General features: G+C 42.9%; 1 protein-coding gene across 1 annotated transcript in view; it reads right to left on the reverse strand.

The window, feature by feature from the left end:
- Positions 1-24,400, reverse strand: part of ARMC2 (armadillo repeat containing 2) — a 102,346-nt gene extending 77,946 nt beyond the window's left edge. The window contains exons 1-4 of the mRNA XM_080806584.1: positions 24,150-24,400; positions 23,595-23,667; positions 13,709-13,880; positions 5,179-5,386 (exon numbers count right to left, since the gene is read on the reverse strand). Of these exons, the coding sequence (XP_080662710.1) occupies positions 5,179-5,386; positions 13,709-13,880; positions 23,595-23,667; positions 24,150-24,367 (671 nt within the window). The 5' untranslated portion in view covers positions 24,368-24,400. The remainder of the gene's footprint in view (positions 1-5,178; positions 5,387-13,708; positions 13,881-23,594; positions 23,668-24,149) is intronic.
- Positions 24,401-25,344: the final 944 nt, after the last annotated feature.

Below are 25,344 nucleotides of genomic sequence, written 5' to 3' on the forward strand. Positions count from 1 at the left end.
CAATCAACAATTACTGATGGAGGGCGTACCGTCCTGGGTAGTGTTCTCGTGCTGAACATGGTTGTGAGTACTTAGTGTGGGGTACTCCGTGTAAAATTTTGTTGATGTGTCCACTGAGCTTCAGATTCAAACTTCTATTTCAGAAACTTGTCTCTTCCATTGTCAGTTGGTTCTTGTGAATATCAAATGAGTTAACACAAGTAAATCGCTTGGAAGAGTGCGTGGCAGGTGGTTGTTGAAAGTAAGCTAGTACTAGGAAGGGCTGGAGGGAGAAGAGGAAGACTCCCCTTCGGGAATACAAGCGCCATGCCTCCTGTATCTATCCCAGTTGCTTTAATTATGTTCACATCTCCGCATTCATTTCTTTTTGTCGGATTGCTTCCAGCCTGTACACCATATCTCATTGCATTTTCAACTGTTTTTATTCTCACTTTATTTCTAATATGACTTTCCTCTCCATGTTTATACATTTTTCTTTCACTTCTTGAGAACTGAAAACATATTTTTCATCTCTTTAGGGGGCTTAGAATCTCGAATTTGAATTCTCATAACTCAAAGAAGAGCTCCTTTTTTTTCTTAAAAAAATTTTTTTGACACTATGGAAAATTGTTTTAATTCTTGTTTTAAAGGGCAATTCCTTTTGTGATCCATTTTCTTCATCTGTCTTTTGTTATGTGTTTTATATATCTCTGCTCAAGTTCTATGTTAACTCTTGTCCTATTTATTTCTCTTTAAAACTGAGCCATTTATTTGCTGAAGAATAAATAGGAGCCACAGAGGGGGAGAATCAGGTGTTCTATAGCTTCAACTTGAGTCAGCTTCCTTGAACATCCATTCACCAACTCTGTCATTTTTCTTGACCTGAAGCATGTGGCCGCTGGGTCTGTGTGTGGCGTATTTCTGTGATTCACAGGAAAACCCTGTTCCGTGATAGGTTCCCAGAGTTATAACCTAGCAAACTCCCTCCGCTGCCAACACACGCACGCAGGCACGCACGCGGGCACCAGCTGGCCTCCAGGAAATGAGGAGATCTTCACTCTCGGCTCCATCCCCCTGCCCTTTCACCATCTGGATCCTGAATGAGGTCCTTACAGGGGCATCTCCACATTTCCCATGGCTGGCCCACACCCTCAAGTCTCTTTTCTTGAATTAAAGACTACTGGCTGTCCACCTGTCTGAACTGAGAGACTCACTCTTAGTGAAATCTGTCTCTTGCTCTAGGTCTGAGGAGGTCAGTGTCTGCTCTCAAATTACCCCTTGTTTTCATCTATACTTCGTAGAGTCCGGCAGGTTAACTAGACACCTGCTTGCACTATTCCAAGTGACAAAAACCTAATCTGAAATACTACATGCTGACCCTGTCAAAATAAAGAAAGGAAGGAAAGAAGAGAGAGAAAGAAAGAAAAAAAGAACAAGGAACATATTGGTTCACAAAACAGAGCAGTCTGTGATGTGGATATGGTGGCCTCAGGTATGGCTGGATCTAGGGGTATCTATGGATCGCCCTTGAACCTGGTCACTATCTCCATTTCTTTAGCTCTGTTTCTACATCACGTCCCCCCTCAAAGTCACCCTCCACAAGGCAATGAAATGGCCACTGTTGGCTCTAAAACCACATCATCTTTATAGTTTATGAACTTGAAAGAGCACTTTCCTCAAAGGCTTTGGCAAAAGGCCCAGAGAGGAATTCAGCTGGCCTGTTTTGGATCATGTGCCTACCTCTGAACCAATTGCTGTGGTGGTGGATTGGAGAACTCGGAAGGCCAGTCTGGGGCCACATAATTACCCTGGGCCCCCAGGGAAGGTGGGCAGGGAAGATAAGATCAGCCCTTCTCTAAACCTGGAGTGAGCATGATGCAAGACAGCTTGCTCTCCAAACGCAAGAATGCCAGGTAGACAAAAAAAATCAAGCCCACAATGTGGTGTAAATTTTGCTCCATGTTTTGTCATTTTGGGATGGAAGAGGTTTTCTGCTTCATTGATGGCATTTATTTTTGTGTTTTTCATTCTTTGCTGCTTGTGTTCAGTTTCTGCAGAATGCCTCTGCATTATCACCTTTAATCAGAAGCCCTCTTTTCTCCTTTTTGATTCCAAAAATACTGTTGGCCCTTGACAGTTTACGGATAAGGCTTTCAGGCCTTATTAATCATCCCACAACCCTCGGTGAAGGCTGGGGGAAGATGGGAGTAAAGGCGCCCAGTTATTTCCATTTTACAGATTAGAAAACTGAGCCCCTGAAAGTGGTAAGAGACTTGCCAAAGAGCATACAGATAAGTCAAGTGGCTGAGAGTGAACCAAGCCTAAATCCAAGGATTGTGGTTTCCAGCTAAGAGTTCTTGGACTATCGCTTCTCGGCCTTTTGGCTAAGATCAAGTGAAGAGTTCTTGGGTTTTTCTCCTGAAGATCACATTTCCAAGCCACAATAGTTCGAACTGTTTTTACATTGAAAGCCTTAGAAGGTTTTTAAGCAGGAATACCAAGGGGTTCATCAGATTGAACCACTGGATGGATGAATGGCTAAGTGGATAGACATATATACACATTCATATTCTAATGGAAGCTTTATTATTTTCAATCCACATGGCAACACAAAGTAAGAGAAAATGGAGTGTCTCTAAGGGGCAAGCCTGCCAAAGCTTAGATGGGCCCTTAACCGGACACAGAGAGAGTGTCAGGGTTGCAAGACTGTTTGAAGATGACAGCTGGGTAAGTGCTTCAGAATATATTCTCTTTGGGAAAGCTACATAGCCCCCCAAGATCTCGTTTATGATGCTAACTTGCTTAGCAAATCCTTTTTCCATCACGACCAGCATAAAGTGAAACTCCAGTCCATCCCGGGTCTGAGCTATCCATACTCTAAATTAAGGGGGTACAAATCAAAGCTATTTCACCGGAATAGACCGCTCCCTTCTCTACCCAGCCCAGAAGCAGGCAGCATGAAGGTGGTCACTTCCCCCACATTAAGCAAGTGGGTAAGGACCCTGCACAAGGTGGGTGGGGCGCTGGTCCTCACTTCCTCTTTCCCCTTTCTAAGACCCGTTTGTGCTCCTCCTCGAGCCAGTGTCCTCTCAAGCCTCCTCCTTTTCTAGTTCTTGCATTCCCTCCCCTCCCTCCCTCTGCGAGCGGGGCTCACTGACAAGAGTCATCATTTACCACATTAGGGTTTAAAGACGGAAAAATGTTAATTGAGTAAGGCTTTGGCATCAAAACTGGGACTACTCCACTGCATAGCAAAGATCATTTCTTGGAATTCTTCACTTAAATGTTTACGAGAAACAATTATCAAGTGTCCCAGATTGATTCACAAACGTAATTAATGACAGAATTGCTAATAGTTTCCATTTTCTGGTTTGTTTTAATCCTACTGTATAAACTGGTTTTTTGGCACCCCGTCAACCAAACCCCATCCGTGATTCAAGGAGGTAAAGATTCATAAAGCAGACATGTAATTGGAAGTTAAACTCGCCAGGGTGCATTGCAAACTCCACTCAGACACAGTCATTACAACGACGCAAAAGCCATCCTCACCGAACAGAAGGAAAACAATTAGGGCCGCCGACGCCTCATAATTTTGGACGGTCAGGAAGAAGGGCTTCCAGTCCCTAATTGATTTCTCCTTTGCTGTTGGTGGGATAAAATATGCAACTGAAAATGCCCTCCCCGATCCCAACAGAATGAACTCCGGCTTGCCAGATTATTCTGCAACATCTGAAGGTTTGCAAGGAAAAAAATAAAATAAAACAAAATAAAACAGCTCTTGTCTGGTTTTTCCTAGTCAACTTCAATTACTGTAAGGATGGGTGCAGCAAGATAAATGTTTCCTTTTCACTTCAGTGCTGAAGAAACACAAGCTCTCCTGCGGTCTTTTATGTTTAAGCTCTGAGGCCTGCAGCCCATTCTTAGTCACCAACTGGAAAAGATCGGTTGCAATGGCCAGTCTGATGTTTTATGCTCAGTTCCCAAAGTCCCAATTTGAAGTCATTCTCTTCCACTTAAGGAGTTATTTCATTTTTCCCTTAATTTAAAAAATGTTCTGAATGCAAAGCAACATGACCAGGACAACTAGGTTGCCTGATATGAATTCCGTGTGTGTGACACTCTTCGGGCTGTGTCTGGAGACAAGGTCAGTTCAGCCAAGCTAACCAGCTGCCAAGCAGCCAGTTCCGGGAAAAGTTTTAAGCACGCTGCGTGTGTACAAGCCAAAGTCAGACCCAAAATCTAAAGTGAGGGCAACAAGTCCTCGGTCTTAAAATGGCCCATGGAATTTAATCTTGTTAAGCAAAGCTGAACCGGGCAGTTGTCCACAATGACCCAATGGAAAGTCCTAGAAAAATAACTTTAACTGAATGACCCGGGCCAGTCCAAGACCTTCTGCATATCTTAGCATCGTTATTGGCCTGGGGCTAGAGAACAGAGGCTGCTCTCTCCACTCCCATCCTCCACCCCAGTTCCCCTTCATTCGAGAGACTTCTTTAGGAAAACACGGGGCGGGGGGCGGGGAGGGGGGACGGGAGAATTCATATGGTCCATACAGTGAACATTTCTCCACAAATCTTACTATGGTAAGAAAATTGTTCCTCGATTTTCTAGGGGAAGCCCTAGAAAGCCCTGCCTAGGAACATGGAAATAAAGTAATTCCCAATAATTCATTTTATGAGGGATTAGGAGAGGGATATCACGGACAAGAGAAATGTACAGGATTCTCCTGTTTTAACTATTTACCTGTTTGCAAAATAAATATTTGAATCCAAGTTTCTACATGGGAATAAGAAAAGTGTCTACTCTTTGGTGGAATTAACAACATGAACTAATCCAAGGGAGAGAACGAGAGATTCCAGGCCAGACAGGAATCCCAAATAACATACAAACAGAACAATCACTCATCACTGGAGGGCTGGCCGAACAGCCTAACTAAAGCAAAGACTACTCTGACAGGCCTATCAACGCGCATTTGGCAGGTATGAATAAATGTTTTCCTGAGGAGGAAATAGGGAATGATGTAAAACCAACTCCATTTAGCCATGAGAAAAAAATCGTTCCTATTCATGCGTCATTAACTTAAAAATGTGTTTGTATAAGAGGGAAAATGCAAATCAATCATCTACATAAGATGAGGAAACAAACTAGTATATGACACAGTTTATCCTAAACAGAAAACTAAATCCAAAGAATACTGACCCTCCACTTCTGAGATGAGATGGCAAGGTGGTTGTCCCTTTGAACATTTCTTGCTTCTTGATTTCACTGAAGCCTCCATCATAAGTTAGCTGAAGTGGGTGACTCTTTAAGCGGCCAACAGCTCTTGATTCTGTTAAATAAATCCCATTTATTTTCACCATAGGGTCCCCCATCACAACTGTTTCCTCGGGTTCCACCGTCTTCTTTGCTGTAAAATCAAGGAGATGTTTGGTCAAAGTATTTCTGATTTTCGGAATCACTCTTTCAATATTTTTTTCAATCTAAGAACTTGTACAGTGTACAAATGTTTATATTACTTATAATCTAGTCTGGAATTGTGTTGCCAAAATCCGCAAGACCTCCCCACTACTTCAGGCTTGGCAGCATCGATTCATTAAAATGAATGGGATCTTCTCTCTGTTCTCTCAGAGTCTACCAGAGGACACGCACTCAAATGGAGGTTTATGACTAACTCAGTCTGCAGAAATACGTCTGCATCCCAGAACAATGACTCCTTTTCCAGAATTTGATCATGTTAACTTTTCATTCAAAAAATATTGAGTGCTATGGCACCTGGTGGCTCAGTCGGTTAAGTGACTGACTCTTGCTTTCGGCTCAGGTCATGGGTCATGGGCTCAAGTCCCGCGTTGGGCGTTCCATGCTGTGTGTAGAGCCTGCTTGGGATTGTCTCTCTCTCCCTCCCTCCCTCTCTCTAAAATAAATAAATAAAATCTTAAAAAATGAAAAACTACTGAGTGACTCCCTGATGGCAGACACTGGTCTAGACACTTGGGAGGTATCAGTGATGAAACAAAGATCCCTGACTTTGTACGTTTACATCCTAATAGGCATAAACAGATAATAAATAATATACCATAATAAATGAGGTCCGAGATGTAAGATAATAAGTACTCTGGAAATAAAGCAAAAGTAGAAAAATGGAGAAAATTAAAGAGGGTTGGGGATGGGGGCAGACAGCAGTTTTGAAGGGGGTGGACATGGTAAGCAATGGAGGTGAGGCATCTAGCCACTGGTTGACAAGGGACAGAATTCCCTGCAGAGGGAAGGCACTCTTAAAGCAGGAGTGCGCCTGGCATGTTCAAGACACAACAGGAGCGGAGTATGTGAGGGAGAAGAGGAAGAGAGCTGATCAGAGGGACAGCACCCAGATCAGGGAGGACCTAGACACCACTGCCAGGTGGCAGGAAGAGGAGGGCATTGGCTTCTAAGGCTTTCTAAAGAGGACTAAGATGATAAGAGTTGCAAACAGAAGTCCAGTCTCTAAACTAAACATCTATTGTGCGTATGACTGCAGATTCTTAGACCTATGATACAACACTCTTTCTTTATCAGCCAGTGGCCATTAGGAGTAGCTCATTTGTGATGCAGCTAGCACACTTGAGTCTCTGATAAAATGTTTTTTTCAGGGGTGCCCGGGTGGCACAGTCAGTTATGCAGCTGCCTTCAGCTCAGGTCATGATCCTGGGGTCCTGAAATCGAGACCCACATTGGGCTCCCCACTCAGCAGAGAGACTGCTTCTCCTTCTGCCTCTGCCCCTCCCTCTGCTTGTTCTCTCTCTCTCTTTCGCTCCAGTGAATAAATAAAATCTTAAAAAAAATTTTTTAAGGGGAATGTAGGGATGAGGTTCATATAGAAAATACTGCTTTGCAAGTTTCTCCAGAACAACTCAAAGTTTCCTTTTTTGCACTTGAACAAACCAATAAAAACCAACAAAACCACTTAGTCCACTCCAACTAAGCTCCCTGCTTTCAAAACAATGAGATTTAAAGCTGAAAGGAACCTTTAAGATCGGCTAAACTTAATTTTTCAGATGAGAAAACTGAAAACCTGAGTGTTACATGACCAGTCTAAGTTCACAGAGCAAGTTCAGGGGTGGGGGCAGGACTGTACAGCTTGAAGAGTGAGGGCTTTGCATTCCATCAGATTTAGGGTCAAGTTCTGGCTAAGTGAAGCGGGCAGGTCACTCAACTTTTCTCTCACCTTCCTCAGTGGTTCCCACCTCTTAGGGATGTGTTAAGAATTAAATGATATGGCCTAGTAAAGTGATTTATTACAAACATAGAAGTTATTGTCAGTATTACTAAGGAAACCCAAGAATCCCAACTTCTGGTCCAGGGCTCTCTCTGTGGCACCACACTGCCTTAATTATCTTCACTACTGAATTACAAAGCCCAGATTTTGTCACAAGTAATGCAGTTTTAGCCTATTCCTACATTTTAGCATTGGTTTCCTTCAATCATTTACTCCATGAATAGTTATTAGGTACTCGCTGCCCTGTGTTGGGTGCTGTTCTGGGGGCTAGTGGTCTAACGGTGGGGGGAGAAGCAGGGAGTCCCAGCCATGCGGAGCTGCTGCTGTAGGGGGCAAGCATACCCATACTTGGGGCGGAGTTGCTGCAGCCCCTCTAACTTCACGGTCTACTGGAGGGAGCTTGTCAGTTATTACCACAGTGAGGAGCTGCCCCGGGCTCCCTCTGACTCCCCTGAAGGTCCACAATAAAACTGAGCATGAGTAACAATGCCCTTTGTGTTCCTGGTAAACGTCTGTAGCACGCTGTACTAATTTTGTAATGGATCATGGGTTAAACTTCAAAAGTCTACAACAAGCAGTGTTACCACGCGGAAACAGTTCCATTTCACAGATACTGCTTTGGCACCAACCATATACCAGTCCCCGTTTTAGGTTCTCGGGCTACCAATAAAAGAAATCCTCTTTTCCTACTGAAGTTACTGAGTCTAATAGGGGAGACAGAGAGGCAGATGTGTTAAAGAGAGAAACATCATACACTGTGGCCTGGGGCCAGGTAAGGGCAGTAGAGAGAACAAGAGAGTCCTGACGGGTTGGGAACTGGTCAGGGAAGGATTCATAGAGGAGGCAGAGCCTGAGAAGTATTCTGAAGGATTAACAGGAGGTCAAAAGGAGTTCTGAGAAAAAGGAGCAAAAGTCTGGAGTCAGAGCTAGCTTTGTGTGTATACAAGCTGTACAGTCAAGCTGGGTCCCTTACTTAGAAGAGCCCTGCATTTGGTTGAATGCTTTGCTGTCGCCATCTTGAAATTCTCAATAATTTTTTAACAAAGAGCTCCGCATTCTCATTTTGCACTGGATCCAGCAAATGATAGAGCAGATTTTTCAAGAGGCTTGAAATAGCAGGATAGGTACGGGGAACTGCAAGGAGGTCCATACTGCTGGTGCACAGGCTGTGGGCGGGAGGCAAAGGAGAGTCAAGAGAAGGGCCTGGAATGTTAGTCTGGGGCCAGATCGCCAGAGAGCTGTGCATGCTGAGGAGGAGGGACTTCATCCCCTCCGCCAGGAGTCAGCAAACCGTCCACCGAATCTAGCCTGTCCCTTGTTTTTGTATAGCCTGAGAGCTAAGAATGGTTTTTACATATTTCAAAGGCTGGGAAGAACTCAAAGGAGAACACTATTCTAAAACATGTGAAATTGAGAAGAACTTCAAGTTTTGGGGCCCATCAATCGGTCTATCTTGCTTTCCCGCTACAACAGAGTTGTAGGACAGTTGAATAGGTTCAACAGAGACTATATGGCCCATTTGGTCTAAAATATTTACTCTTTGGCTCTTCACAGAAAAAGTTTGCTAGCTCTTCTGCTAGGGTCAGTATTTCCCAAACTGCATTCTTCAAAACACAGATTCCCCAGTCAAGTACATGTGTAAAACGCTAGGTTTGAAGGGTATCATGGCTCTTTCCACAGTTTGGCGACTGTGGCCAATGCTGCTATGAACATTGGGGTAGAGACGGCCCTTCTTTTCACCTCATCTGTATCTTGGGGATATATACCCAGTAGTGCAATTGCAGAGTCATAGGGAAGCTCTATTTTTAACTTTTTGAGGAATCTCCCACTGTTTTCCAAAGTGGCTACACCAACTTCCATTCCCACCAACAGTGTAAGAGGGTTCCCCTTTCTCTGCATCCTCTCCAACACTTGTTGTTTACTGTCTTGTTCATTTTGGCCATTCTAACAGGTGTAAGGTGGTATCTCAATGTGGTTTTGATTTGAATCTCCCTGGTGGCTACTGATGGTGAACATTTTTTCATGTGTCTGTTAGCCATTCGTATGTCTTCTTTGGAGAAGTGTCTTTTCATGTCTTCTGCCCATTTTTTGATGTGATTATCTGTTTTTTGTGTGTTGAGTTTGAGGAGTTCTTTATAGATCTTGGATACCAGTCTTTTGTCTGTGGTGTCATTTGCGAATATCTTCTTCCATTCCGTGGGTTGCCTCTTTTTTTGTTGACTATTTCTTTTGCTGTGCAGAAGCTTTTGATCTTGATGAAGTCCCAAAAGTTCATTTTCACTTTTGTTTCCTTTGCCTTTGGAGACATGTCTTGAAAGAAGTTGCTGTGGCCAATGTCAAAGAGGTTACTGCTTATGCTCTCCTCTAGGATTTTGATAGATTCCTGCCTCTTTGTGTATGGTGTAAGAGAATGGTCGAGTTTCATTCTTCTATACAAATTCTTCTATACTTCTGTCCAATTTTCCCAGCACCATTTATTAAAAAGACTGTCTTTTTTCCTGGATAAAGAAGATATGGTCCATATATACAACGGGATGGTATGCCTCCATCAGAAAGGATGAATACCCAACTTTTGTATCAACATGGACAGGACTGGAGGAGATGATGCTGAGTGAAATAAGTCAAGCAGAGAGAGTCAATTATCATATGGCTTCACTTACTTGTGGAGCATAAGGAATAACACAGAGGACATTAGGAGAAGGAAAGGAAAAGTGAATTGGAGGAAATCGGAGGAGGGAGACGAACCAGGAGAGACTGTGGACTCTAAGAAACAAATGAAGGTTTTTAAGGGGAGGGGAGTGGGGGGGTTGGGTGAGCCTGGTGGTAGGTATTAAGGAGGGCACGTATTGCATGGAGCACTGGGTGTGGTGCATAAACAATGAATCTTGGAACACTGAAAAATAAAAAATACTGACCACATTGCCCACCATTGCATACCCTTAGCCACTGCATAGTAAATATTTACATACAAATAAATAAACGAATAAATGAATGAATGAATAAATGAAATGCTGGGTTGAATTAAGATGAAATGGGCATCTTTACTGACCCTCAACTAGGCCCGTGTGCACTGGGGCTCTCCACGAGAGGGAGGAAGCAGGCAGACCGATCTGAGCACTGGACCCCACTTCCAAGGGAAAGCTGGGACTCAGTTCGGCAAGCACTCCTTCAGACACAGGGAGCCCTCCAAAGGGTTTTCAGCAGGAGGATGATGCAGTCTGATTTTTATTTGCCTCCTGCCCCCTTGTCCCATATGGTGCACAATAATCGCTTTTCACGGTCCACTGGGATGAGGGGATGAGGTTGCTGCTCACAGCCATGTGCGGTTGGCAGCTTGGCTTCTCCAGGCTCTTCTGGCTGCTCCAAGGGAGCAGGGTCCTCGGTGAGCGGAGACCAGAGCAAGACAGGGACGCCAGGAGACCAGGCACAGGGCGAGGGGGGCTGACAGCAGTGCGGCACTGGTGGCAGAGGAACGTGCAGAGCCAGGAGACGCTTCGGAAGCCCATTTAGGGAGCCTGTTGAGGGCTTGGCGAAGGCCAAGAGGACAGGGATGGTGAGAAGGGGGAGACTGCCCTGTGGCCTCTGTCCAGTTCGAGCAACTGGGCGGTGTTAGTCACATTGCCACCTCCAGCCAAGAGGCCCATCTGAACACACAGCAATTACACTGCGGGTCCTACAAAGACGGCCACACATGTCCCTTCCCCTTTCATTCTCTTCAGTCAGAAATTCCCAACCTGCCACCACACCCCTTGCCCTGCCTGTGCCAGAGTCAGCTACAAATGACTTCACACCAAAGGCAGGCACACACCCTCTGTCTCCCCGCTCAGCTGCCTTGAGAGCCTCAGTCCCCCACCGAAAGGCACCTTTGCTAGACAACAGACTCCAATACCAAGCCCAGGAGGCTCCTGCATGAATGACAATGGTGCCGAGGCTGGAGTCTTAGAGTATATGGTTTTAATGGGGCAATGTGTGCTTTTAAAACGACGATGACTTTTTACTGTCATTGTCTCGTGAGTGCTGACCCCGACTTCGACCTGGACCTCGGGGATGAGGAGCCCTGGACACCTGCGAACAGGGCAACAAGAATGGCAACAAAGACATGCTTCTGGCCCTTTGGGGGCATGAGGACAGTCTCAGTGCTGGGAAATGGCAGCCAGGGAGTGGGGGCACAGAAGGGAAGGCGCAAAGCCCCGAGGGAAGCAGAGACAGCGAGGATGGTGAGGGAAACCTCAATCCCTCAGTCACCCACACAGACACCCGAACAGCTCCATGAGCCACAGGGCGCTCACCTGAGAGCTACCAAGAGTTAAATGCACGAAATGCCTAGGCGGCATCCAGGCTCAGAAGCGAAACACCTAGTGAGCGACGCTACCCTCACACCAGCTCTGCCACCCCTGTTCCTGAGGAGTTCCTAGCAAGGTCTGACCTCACCCCCAACCCCGGGCTCCAGATCCTATGCCCCTCACAATGGCAAGGACTTTGATCCTGCAATCCCCACTCCTCTCTGATGTCATTGGTCTGACTGGGTCCCCAGGGAGGGCCCATTTGAAAAGCTCCTCAGGGGATTCTAAGTGCAGCTAGAGCTGAGAAACTGAAGTCAGAGGAGGTCTGTCCCTTCCTTAAACCTTGTGCTGGCTTTTCAGGGCAAGCAGCATAGAGTGCGGGCCATTTGCCCCTGCCTGGCCCTTTGGGGCAGTGGCCTCAGCTCTCTCCATGTCCCCAGGGTAAACCATCCTCCAGCCACACTGGCCTTCGGGTCCTCCACCACCTGAGTGACCCTCCTCCTGTCTCCCAGCCTCGAGGTCCCCTCAGAGTGGGCTCATTGTTCTCAGCTTTCAACATGGCCGCCTTCTTCTCATTGGTCACATTTCAACTCAGGGCCACCTCCTCGAGGACACGTTCTAGTGCCACCTGATCTCACACAAAGTACTCCTGCTGTGGACATTCTCCAGCCCATTATCTCACTTATCTTCTTCACAGTCTTTATCAGGACCCAAGTTATCTTATTTCCTTGTTTTCCTACTTACTATCAAACCTCACAAGCTGTTTGAGGGCAGGACCCTGTGGGCCGAGGGTGCTGTCTGGCACTTAACTTAGAAGGGGCTCAGTTAATATCTGATTGACTGACAGAAAAGAAACACTGGGACACCCGGATAAAGCAAGTTGCCTGATCACACATCCCGCGACAGCACCGTCATGGCGTGATCTCCACACCCTGTCTTGCCTCTTTGTCGCTTCCTTCCTTCTTGATTCTACCTCCTCGGCGATGTCAGGGATCACGAGGGATTGGAGGGGTCAGGAAATGAGGAAAGTGGGCTGGGAAGACATGGGGAGCCACAACTTGTACCCTGGGCTCACAGGGGTGGGTGCTCCCCGGAACGGGGGTCCAGCGTTGCCAGATCTTCCAGTTTCCCAGAAGAGGTCGTAAATCTGGATTCTTCCATGAGGTCTTCTACATTTAAATGTTAGTGACTAATTAAAGGAAAACGCTTTTATGTCAAGCAAGTAGGATCCTCTGGCAGTGACTTGGAACTTTTGGGATCCCTCTTCAGATAATCTCCTCTCCATGTCTGTAAACCTAGCCTTCTTCCTCAAGCCTTATTGACTGAAGGAGGGCCGGTTTGGTCAGCCCCTGGTAAAGCGGTTTTCCAACTTTATGACTACATAGAATATAATAAATTCACAATATAGTTGAATATAAATATGTAATAAATTCGAAATGCGACCCTGAGTACACTCGTACACGACTACAGTAGGTCTCCTTGAAGCAACACTTACCTTATTGTCTGCGATTTGCCCTGATGTTCTCCATTCTATTCTATTTCATTTTTTTAAAAATGCTGATGATCCACTAAATTGATTGCCATCTCACTAATGGGTCATTTCCTGCAGAATCTGAAAAGCTCTTAGTATACTCTGGCAGGGGTGATTCCAAAGGTTGGGGCACACCTTAGAACTTGAGGTTTGTAGCGTCTCTGTTTCCAGGATTAGAAATCCACTAGCCATTCTGTGGAAAAGAACTGGAAAAGCCCCATCCAACTTTAGCTTTTGTCGTCACATGGGATTGGAAAGGTATTTTCAAAGACCTCAGCTCAGTGCACATCGTATGAATCTTAAATGTGCCTAATGAAATTAACAACTGTTTGAACTCTGATTTAAAAATCATTTATTTCCAACTCAGGTGAACCCCCTTGTTATTAAACACTTACCCTAATATTCTTTTCCTACCAAGTAACTTTTTAAAACAAAACAAAACAAAACAAAACAAAACTAGCTGTTTAGGTATTCTTCTTAAATGGCCAGAAAAATACATGAACCCTGTTTCTTAACCAGGTTTGCACAATATTCACTAAGGGTTCGTTAATGTAAAAATCCTGTGGGGTTTGAAAAAAAAAATCATGTAAAAATAGCTTTTGTGTACCCATTCAAAAAAACATGCCCGCCCCCCAGATTTCAAAGGAGGTGACCCAGCCTTACACTCAGCAGGAGGCAGAGTCCTGTCAGGCAGCAGGGCCCCCTGGGAGGCCGCCCTGAATAAGCGAGCCCGGGCACTGCTTAGTCTTCTGATCTTCGCTGGGTCCACTGGGGGCTTGGGAAAGGCAAAGCAAGGATCCTCCTCCGTGGTGGGAGATGCCGGAGCTTTCGGTTTCTAGAAAGAGATTTTTCAAATGATTGGCGAGCATTTCCGTGTCTCAAAGAAGACTCACCCCCCGGCTCTGGCGTTGACACTTCTGGATGAGCACAGGGCTCACTGCTTTGCTTGGCCTCGTTCTGGCCACCCAATTCTACACCTCCCTGGCCCATTTGACTTAATGTGACATGTGGTATACACACACACACACACACACACACACACACACATATCACATTATGTATATGTTATATATTATATATAGTTTTTGTCATATACATATTTAATATAATATATATAGTTTTTGTCAAATATAAAAACATTATTTTAAATACTCTATTTTAAATACTCTATTACCATGCTTAGCATGTTTGAAGAAACAACTTACTCATGCTCGGAAACAGATATCTGTATGAGACTGTAACATTTGATACAATATGATCAAAATGCTTTATAACTTTTTGTGTTCTTGCCAGCTCAGAAAGCAGTTACTGAGAACCTATGTATACCAAGAACTACATGGAACGCAAGTACTATCATTACATATTTTGGACTCTGCAAAAGTACTTTTTCAAGAATATAAAATTTCTTGAATAATTTAGATTATAAAGTCTAAAACATAAGAACAAGAAGCTGTCTTGGACTTACAATACAAAAATGTTTTATTTTCGGAGCACCTGGGTGGCTCAGTTGGTTAAGCGTCTGACTTCAGCTCAGGTCTTGATCCCGGGGTCCTGGGATCGAGCCCCGTGTGGAGCCCTGTGTGAAGCCCTATGTTGGACTCTGTGCTCAGTCTGCCTGTCTCTTTCCCACTCTCTCTGCCCCTTCCCCCACTCATGTGCACGTGCTCTCTCTCACTCTCTCAAATGAATAAATAAAATCTTTAAAAAATGTTTTGGGGCGCCTGGGTGGCTTATTTGGTTGAGTGTCTGCCTTCAGCTCAGCTCATGATCCCAGGGTCTTGGGATCAAGTCCACGTCAGGCTCCCCGCTCAGCTGGGAATCTGCTTCTCCCTCTCCCTCTCCCTGTGCCCCCCAACCCTGTTCGTGCTCTCTTTCTCTCTCTCAAATAAATAAAACCTTTTTTAAAACGTTTTATTTTCCACATCTCAAGAATTCTATGCTGATACCCTTAGAAAAGGAACATTACTGGCAAATATTCCAATTCCTTTAAGACTTTAAAAAATACCGGCACCAAAACCCTGGGCACTTTGCCACCACAGCACCCTGTAGTCTCACTTCCAGATGGCGGTAGCCTCTAACCCAGGGCCAGAACCTCGCAGGGACCTAAACTCTCACTTTTAGGGTTGCTTAGTGATCCACCCTTCTTCCCTCCAACTTTAACATGATTATCTGTTTATGAAAGAGTAATGTTATGGCAGCAGGTGCTTTTAGCTCTCTAGCCCAAAACAATCAAGTTGAAGTTCCTAAAGTCACTTATGTAATATATGAACGGAGTGACTCTCATTCTAATAGGTGAATCAATACACTTTTTAGAAAGCTAATTGAAACTGAAGCCAGATGCTCTGGAAAAATGGGTGAGGTTATGTATTGTATATGACGCTCAATTTCAAACACTCATTTTCTCATATACATTAATAGAACATAGAACATATTAGAGTTCTCCTTCCAAGAAGCTGTTCACTTCAATAATGATAATAGTTTTCAAAATATTTTTTGTATCCTCTTGTTCATTTACATCCAGAATCAATCCATCAACCAGGCAGGAAAAAAATTAGCTTCATGACTTTAGAGACACATTTTTTTTCTAAACACAGAAAAAGGGAAGATAAAATAACCAGTCTAATGTAGGGGAAGAGTAAATCACCCTGAGATCAAACCAAACTGCAGTGTAATCCATTTCCTAGTTATGTGAACGCGGCCAGGCCATTTACTTCTCTGAACTTGCCCTGCTCTCAAACAGAGATCGGTCTCGTCTAGCAGGGACATTGACATACGTGCAAGTTCAGTTACGGAGGCTCGAGAAATGCTAGCTCCCCTCAACACTATAGTTACCAGATTTCCTTCCAAGTTACTTCGAAGTCTCAAAAGCCAAGCCCCTTAGAGGCGCCTGGGTGGCTCAGTCAGTTGAACCTCTGCCTTCGGCTCGGGTTATGTTTCCAGGGTTCTGGGATGGAGCCCTGCATCTGGCTCCCTGCTCAGTGGGGAGTCTGCTTCCCACTTTCCCTCCATCCCTTCCCTTGGCTCATGCTCCCTCTCTCTCAAATAAATAAATAATCTCCAAAAAGGGGGGGAAACCCCCAAGATCCTAGCCTCTGACACAACCTTGCTGTGGAAAAGATTTTGAATTCAGAGGGGTCCCTTCTGAGGGAGACAACACTCACTTGTCTGCATAAATTATATTTACTTGATATATTTACATATATTTACTTGATAGTCCCTTTACTTTTTAGTCTCCCTAACTTGTTGCAAAACATTCAAAAGAAGGTGATTTAGACCATGAAGCTAATAGTGACGAAAAAGTTAAGAGTATAAACAGGAAAATAAGTGCTTTAGTTATAGTTATGAAAGATGAAATATAATGGATAATGTCAGTATTAAATGTAGATGCAAGATTTTCTTATCTCAGAAAGCCTGTACTCTGCAGGTACCTTGAATCTTGAAACAAAGATTGCAAAGTCTGCCAAATAATAATAATGTGAATAAAGTAAATGGTTTCTTTTACAGATGCCCTGTTATAAATGTTTTGGGTACAAAGTAAAAGGTCTTATAAAAAGGGAACATGTGCAAAACTAATTTTTACCCAAAAGAAAATAACTCCATTATCTCTGGATGGCAAGATAAAACCCCTTAACTGCTCCTTGATAAAAGACATTATTTTCCTAGTGCAAAATCTGTCACTGTTTGTAGAATGAAAAATTAGTCCCATGTGACTCCTGTCCTCAACGAAAATTATTTATTCCATTTAAACGTGTATCTCATTCGACTACGTAAAGTATAAAGTAATACATGTAAGCATTTTTAGTTCTTTGAGGGAAAACTACTAAACAGGCCATCAATTTCCATCCTGCCAGCTTCTGTAACACGTTCTTCCCCTTTGTGGAGCAAATTGGCTTTTATGGAGCAAAACAGTAAGAACTGTTTTGTTAGAAGATTCACTTCATTTTCCAACTCAGAGAACTTTGCAAGGAAGTTGAAATTTTCCCTTGAGGACTTCACCTCTCTGGTTTTGTGTACCATGACACTCCAGTGACTCCAGTGTAATCAAGGACACTGGGAAAGTCAGATGGTAGGATTTGTTCCCACTGATAAAACGTCTGTTGAAAAATGAGACTGTTCTTGTAGAACAACCCAATCAAATGAGACAAAATTCCTAGAACATTTAAAGAATCTGCCTGGCCTTGACTCTCACCCCAGCACGGCAGGCCTTGACCAGTTTTGGACATGGCCCCTCTAGGTCACCAGACAGAAAGGCAGGGTCCCCTCTACTCTACAGGAAGGGGGGTCTGCCACATCCCACCTCAGAAAGTTGCTAGGATTGGATTTGTAGAGCAACAGAACACACACACACACACACACACACTCTCACACACACTAAAAGACCTCTTGGAAGTTAGAAAGCAAATATTAAAAACTCTTGCAAGTGAGAAAGGGTATTTTTGTCCTCTCTGCTTCAGCCGGAACATCCATCTTTTCCCCTTGGACACCGGTGCTTCCGGCTCTCGAGCCTTCACATTCAGATGGGGGCTCACGCCACAGGCCACCTGCTACCTTGTCCCCCACAGCTCTTCAGGCCTTTAGGCCTGGACTGGAACGACACCACTGGCTTGCCTGGGCCTCCAGCTTGCAGCCAGCAGACTGAGGGACTTCTCCACCCCCCCAACCATGTGAAGCAATCCTTCAAAATAAATCTCTATGTATCTGTATATATGTATGTATGTATGTGTCTATCTATCTATCTGACTACTGGTTCTTACTTTCTGGAAACCCTGAGTCATACAATTGTGTATCAATTACACCTTAGTAAAACTGTTAAAAAAAATTTTCCTACCAGCACATAACCTTTGGATGTGGCAATTGTATGTGCATCTCTATCACTGTGATTTTGTCCACGGGTGTGCTGGGCTCCTCTGTCACTCTCAGCATGTGACTCACTGCTGTAATGTTCCCATTCAGAAATAGTGACAGAGAAAAACATTGCTTTGACATTCTCATTCTGCTTTCTCTTAACCTGGATTTCCCCTATCCTCAAGGTACATATGGAATTCCAAATCCCTTTCTTTTTAAAATATATTATATTATTTAACTTGTCAAATATTTGGAGCTTGGTTCCTGTAAAAGGTGGGGGGAAAAGGGCTCAAACTAATCTATGCTTGGGGCGCCTGGGTGGCTCAGCTGGTTAAGCCTCTGACTCTTAATTTCACCTCAGGTCAGGATCTCAGGGTCCTGGGATCAAATGCCCTGTCAGGCTCTGAACTCAGCATGGAGTCCGCTTGTCTCTCTCCCTCCGGAGGCTCCTCCCCCTGCTCACTCACGATCTCTAAAATAAATAAATACAATTTAAAAAACTCCTAATCTATGCTGTGAGGAATCAAGACAGTAATCGCCCTGGGGAGGCAGTTTCTGGGGTGCTGGTAATGATCTATTTTTTTTCTTTTTGAATGCTGATCACAGAGTGAGGTGAGTCTGTGCTAATTTATGAAGCTGCACTCTTACGATCTGTGTCTTTTCTGCATGTCAATAAAAAGTTTAATAAAAATATATGGGGCTTAAACCAACTAGACTTTGTAGGTTTAGGAAACACAGGAAGAATTTTTTTGACAAAAATAATGATGGAAAAACTGGCAATTCACAGATCTGTACCCCTGGGGCTAGTAATACATTATATGTTAATAAAAAAATAAGAAATTAAAAAAAAAAAGAATCTCACAGAGCCAATAAATCTGTTTCTTCAAAAAAAAAAAAAAACCGATGAAAGACAAAAATCTCCTATTCATTCACAGGGTCACATCTCTTTTCCTACAGCGGCTCCTGTGTATATAAATCTGAACACCAGTTAACCAGGGTAGCAGAATGAAAACAGAAATAACTACTACCACCCAACAGCTCCACGCCTCAGAGCTGTCGTGGGAAGGTGGGGAGCTGCTACAGAAGAAAACAGAGGTACCGGCCATACCGAAACAGCAAGTAGGTATACATGTTTCCCTCTTGTCTGATATGGTTACAGATCCTAATGGGAACCTTGCCCAGTCAGTCAGGCCAGGCAGCCAAGGCCCGAGTGGTCAGGGGCCAGGGCACCCCTGAGTAGAGGCAGCCCACCACTTGCTAGAGGGTGTGAGGGTTGGGGAGGAGCACAGGCCAGACCCGGGGGTGGGGGTGGTGGCGGGAGTCAAAACAGGAAGAGGGGAAAACATACAAGCTCAAAGAGGTGAGCTGATTTGTTAAATGTAGCAGCTGGAATGGGGTGCTTTCTTGGTCCCTCTTCCTTGACTGACTGCTAGCTGAGGAATTATTAAAAGGCAAACTAGCCTAAGAAAGTCACCTAGAGCCAGAAAGTGCTGAAGTTCGGTCACTTAGGTCTTTGCAAATTCTTTCAGCTAGTGGGCCTGGTAACTAGGAGACAGCCCTGTCCCAGCCTCCAGCTGTCTCCTTGCTCCTGCTCCCTCCTCCCGCAAAGGAAAAGGAAAGAAGGTGGAGTGGCAGGTTAGTATAAGTTCACTGTCAGAATTTTTTGACTGGGGGCTCCAAACTTTCCCCATGTAAAATAACTCCTTTAGTTTGAACTCCTTTTGTTATAGTAGATTATGTAAGTGTCTTAAATATATATTTATATATTTATATATTTATATATATATCAGTTTAAAATGAAATATATAGTTAAATATATATATTGAAATATATAGTTATATATATAACAGTTTAAAATGAAATATATAGTTAAATATATATATTGAAATATATAGTTAAATATATATATATATAACAGTTTAAAATGAAATATATAGTTAAGACCCTTACATAATCTACTATAACAAAAGGAGTTCAAACTAAAGGAGTTATTTTACTCAACATGGGGATTTCTGAGTCTATTTTTACTTTGCACATAGCACCTAACCATTCTGCTGTAAAGAAATAAAATTATAATGACCCTAAACAGAGGCAAAGGCCAATACTATCTTTGCCTACTACCTAATCCTGCAGTCCAAAGACTGTACCAGTTTGACAAGGGCTGGCTTTGACTAGGTTAACTCTAGAACTAGAGAACCCAAACTGAATGAATCTCCAAAAACTACAGAACACTAAAAACAATTCATGGGAGTCAAATGACAGAATCAGAACACAGAGAGCCACTCTACGAGGTAAACCCATTGGGCTTCCAAACCAGGGGCCCTCTTATAGCTGGCTCAAAACCCAAGAAATTTCCAAGATTGTAAGTGAAGAAACTACGTGTCAACAATGGCTAACAAAGTGTTTATTGCACACTGGTTCGTGTTTACTATATTAGAACCTTATTTTTGCCATCTACAATATAAGAACCAGCATAATCTTCCTCATGGAAGCATTTTGATGAGTAGTTCTAGAATATGAGATACATTTGGAGACAATTGGGGTCATTTGAACATGGACTGTACATTAGATGATATTACTGAGTAATGTTTCTGAGCTCTGATGATAATATGGTAGTGATGTAGGAGACTGTCCTTGTTCATATGAGATGCATACTTAAATTTTTATGGAAGAAGTCTTAAAAGATCTGCAGCTTACTTTCAAATAGTTCATCAAAAACAAACACATACACACACACACAAATAAGCACACATATATGCAGTAATAAAACAACACCCCGATTCCATGACAGTCTAAGGGACTAGTATCACCAGTAATAAAACAACACCCCGATTCCACGACAGTCTAAGGGACTAGTATCACTAGTAATAAAACAACACCCCGATTCCATGACAGTCTAAGGGACTAGTATCATTAGGTACTTGTGACAGCAGAGCTACAAAGGAAAGAGACCTAAATACGGAGGACTGGCTGAAAGTCTGTGTAACTCCTTCCCTCCCAGCTCCATGTAGCCAGGCTACATGGCTGGGAGATTTGCTCCACAGAGAGGGTAAAACAGAAGTCTCTGAATCAGGCTAACTATGCAGAGTTAAGTATCAGGGTACTTATTAGAAATATGGAAATTAACTGAATATTTGCCTACTGAATGCTAGGTATTCCTACCTTCTTCCTCCAGCTGGTTCTTGGAATATAGCAACCAGCTTTTATCCTCTAGGCAAGAGCTTAGAAGATACTTCTATAGAGAATTAACTTGCCACAAGGAAATCCCTAAAGATACTGCTAATCCTTGAAGATACTGCTGCTGGGGGTTTCATAAACAACACAGCCCAGCCAGTCCTCCCTGATGGGGTTAGGTATCACCTATGGGTTGACCTGTCTATTCCACATGCTCCTACTTTCAAATAAGAGCAGCCAAACAAGTAGCATGAGCTATCAGAGGACAGCCTCTGATATGAAAAAGAGAAACCAAAGCAAACATTAAAATGCAACAGACACAGAGGGAAGACTGTGTAAAGACACAGGGAGAAGATGGCCATCTACAAGCCAAGGAGAAAGGCCTCAATAGAAACAAACTCCACTGCCCTCTTGATCTTTGACTTCTACTTCAGAACTGTGAGAAAATAAATTTCTGTTGTTTAAGACACACACACACACACACACACACACACACACACGGCACAACAGAGATTTTAAAGGAAAAAGGAAATAATTCAAAAATCAAAATTATCATTAATATACTCAGACAAGATGTTACAACCATAAAACACAAGAATACTATACATAAGAAAAGAGAACTTAGAGCAGGGAAAAAGCTTTTAGGAAATTAAAAATAATTAAATAATTTAAAAATACGACAGCAGAGGGGCACCTGGGTGGCTCAGTGGGTTAGGCCTCTGCCTTTGGCTCAGGTCATGATCTTAGGGTCCTGGGATTGAGCCCTGCATCAGGCTCTCTGCTCAGCAGGGAGCATGCTTCCCCCCCTCTCTCTCTGTCTGCCTCTCTGCCTACTTGTGATCTCTCTCTCTGTGTCAAATAAATAAATAAAATCTTTAAAAAAATACGACGGCAGAAATGAACAGAACTCAATAAAAGGATTAGAAGATGAAGTCTCCTCCAAAAAAAGATGGGAAATAAAAATTAAAAAAAGAAAACTCAAGTACCAGTCCAGGGACTCCTACATATTGGGATAATAAATTCCAGAAAGAGCAAACAGAACAAAAAAGAGGGGAAGATACACCAAAATAATTCAAGGACATTTCCCAGAGTTGAAGGGCATGAGATTCCATTGAAAGTACCCAGCACAATGGATGAAAATAAACTAACATAAAGGTCCATTATCATGAAATTTTAGAACACTGGAAACAAAGAGAAAAATCCTATAAACTTCTAGAGAGAAAAAACAGCAATCAAGGTCTCAAATAATGTACTTCCCATAAACCCTTTCTCTAGAAGCTACCAGAGGAAGTACTCCAAAAGTAAATCCTGGGATACAGGAGACAGGTAATCCATCACAAGAGGGAGAAGCAAGCTGTGGGCCAGGTACCAAGGGTAAATGGTCTGGGAGAAAGTGGGGAAAGTTCCCCAAAAAGATGAATCAATAGAATACTTCATGTGCCTGAATATGTGAAGTAGATTTAGAACCCTGGAGAAGAGTTTGGGGTTGAAATGGTAGTAACACAAAACAAAAAAGCAAGGCAACAATTAATACCAGGGAAAACAAAAAGTGGTGTGGGGAAGGAAAAGTAATCATCATTAGTTCAAGACTCAGTTGTAAACAAGATTTATATAATCCTAGTCAGAGAAAAGGGATCCAACCAAAACTATGATATATCTATATTGGGAATAGCAGTGGGGCCAAAAAGGATGACTGTGTTGTGAGGCTGTGTGGGAGGACAGACAAGAGTTAAATTTTCATCTTCCTTAGTGAGAAGTCATTAGATAATTCTTCAGATTCATAAGTCAGAGAGGAACAAGACACTGTTATTTAAAAATTTGGATGTAAATACCAAAAGAACTTGCCAAAAGAGTTTAATGTTAGAGTCACTGGTTAAGAGTAGAATGAAGAATAAGGAGACAGGGGACCCCTGGAGTGTTTTGGGTAACAAACCTTTGGCCTTTTATGTACACATATATATTTGTATATTTATTTGTATATGTTTCTATTAAAAATAAAATAACATATGTATAACTTTAAGAAAAAAACAAAACAAATTGTGAAAAACAAAAAATGTTGTAAAACATTCTGTTTGCCAGGTTACTGTCTATTTCTGATGCTCTTATTATTAAAATAGGAAAATAGGGGCTCCTGGGTGGCTCAGATGTTAAGCGTCTGCCTTCGGCTCAAGTCATGGTCCCAAGGTCCTGGGATCCAGCCCCATGTTGGGCTCCCTGCTCAGCAGGAAGCCTGCTTCTCCCTCTGCCCCTTCCCCTGCTTGTGTTCTCTCTCTCATTATCACTCTCTGTGAAATAAATAAATAAAATATATTTTTAAAATAAAATAAAATAAAAATAAAGTATAGGAAAATATTAGAAGTGTTTATCAAGATTCGAAACATTTGAAAAAATATAAATGAAATTGTTTTCATATTAAATTATCAGTATACTTAAGTCTATGTGGTCTTTTTCTTAGCATATACAAGTACTGATCCCAAGTATTTTGGGCCAATTCCATTTCACAGCACTGATGGTAATATAAGGTACTCACAAAATCTAGTGGACTGAGACGAGCACCAGAGATGGGCCTGGATTCAGATGACTCAAAACTGGATGCATGGAGGCTAGCACAGGAGATGGAACAGAAATATTAGTCTGTGAAGAATCATTTATTTCTAGTGTATGTTAGTTAACTCTAGTCCCAAAACAAGTAAAAGCATTTAACGCATAAGTCTTGAGGAAGAAGCAATTTTTAAAAAATCATAGCACTTAGAACATTTTATTAATAAGGTTTTTCATTGCTTGTAGGGGAATTAAAAAAATACTGAATAATGAAAAGAAGAAATGCATACAGTGATTTTTTTAAAAAGCTTTGTTCATATCACTTTATAGAGTTGGTATGACAACCACCATTCACCATTTCAAACCAAAGCAACTTGTTGGACCCAAGGTCTGGACTTATCTTCAGGAATCTCTGAATAGATACAAGAGGTGTAATTAGCAGACATCAAACTTTTAAAAAAGCAACTATTCATACCTAGAATTAAGGGAAAACGTCTCTGGTGGCTTACAGAGCCGAGTGTATAAGCAAGAGAAACGTCATCACCTGAAGGAAGAAGGAGGTCTGTTCTCCGGTGTTCTGGAAGATGCAGGACCGAAGAGTTTTCTTTGGTCTTCCCGTGGTGTAAACGGTCTTTGCGTCCCAACTGTTCTTAATGCATTTCGTGCTTCACTTATGATTTCTGCGCTGGTCTTCTGCTTGGACATAGAAGGTCGATAAAATGGATCCAGCTTTTCTAACTTTTTATCATTTGGAGATAGCATCTTTCCTTTTAAAGTAAAATGTTCTTCAGGTAGACACCACAGGCTGCAAATATATGATACAATATATGAACTGTTTTCATCTAGGAGTTTAGAAAAGAGTGCTTAAACCCATATGTTTAAACCATTCCTCTATATTAAACAAGAAAAAGTCACAAACAATTTTTTAAGAAGATTTTTATTATTTGAGAGAGAAAGAGCCTGTGGTGGGGGGAGGGGGGATGGGAGGGGCAGAGGGAAAGGAAAAGAGAGAGAATCCCAAGCACACTCTGCACTGAGTGTGGGACCCAATGTGGGGCTCAACCTCACGATACTGAGCGCATGACCTGAGCCAAAATCAAGAGCCTATTGCTTAACTGACTGAACCACCCCGGTATGCTGTCACAAAAAATTTGTAATTAAAAATCTACCAGGCAGGGGCACCTGGGTGGCTCAGTGTGTTAAAGCCTCTGCCTTCGGCTCAGGTCATGATCCCAGGGTCGAGGGATCGAGCCCCGCATCGGGCTCTCTGCTCAGCAGGGAGCCTGCTTCCTCCTCTCTCTCTGCCTGCCTCTGCCTACTTGTGATCTCTGTCTGTCAAATGAATAAATAAAATCTTAAAAAAAAAAAAACAACTACCAGGCAGTAACAGTTAGAAGATCAGGGTGGAAGAAAAGCTTTCAAAAATATAGGTTGGTGTGCACAGTTATGCCTATGGGAATATATGCACTCCGGGGAAATGATGTGCAGGGAAGAGAGCCAGGATGAAAGCTAAACCTGGAGACAAAGAGGAGAAATCGTGAAAGAGGACAGACGAGGAAGAGAAAATTATCTTGTATTCTCCAATCTATAAAAAAAACAACACTGAGGGGTTCTGTTAAAATTTTAACTAAATTTTCCTTTTTTCCCTCTGCTGTCCTCCACGCAAACTGCAAGTATAAGGTTAGATTTAGATGGGGCCTATTTCCAAGCTCTATTTGCTTTTATAAATGTAGTTTGTA

The sequence above is a fragment of the Martes martes genome (assembly GCF_963455335.1).
Source record: "Martes martes genome assembly, chromosome: 6".
Taxonomy (NCBI): domain Eukaryota; kingdom Metazoa; phylum Chordata; class Mammalia; order Carnivora; family Mustelidae; genus Martes; species Martes martes.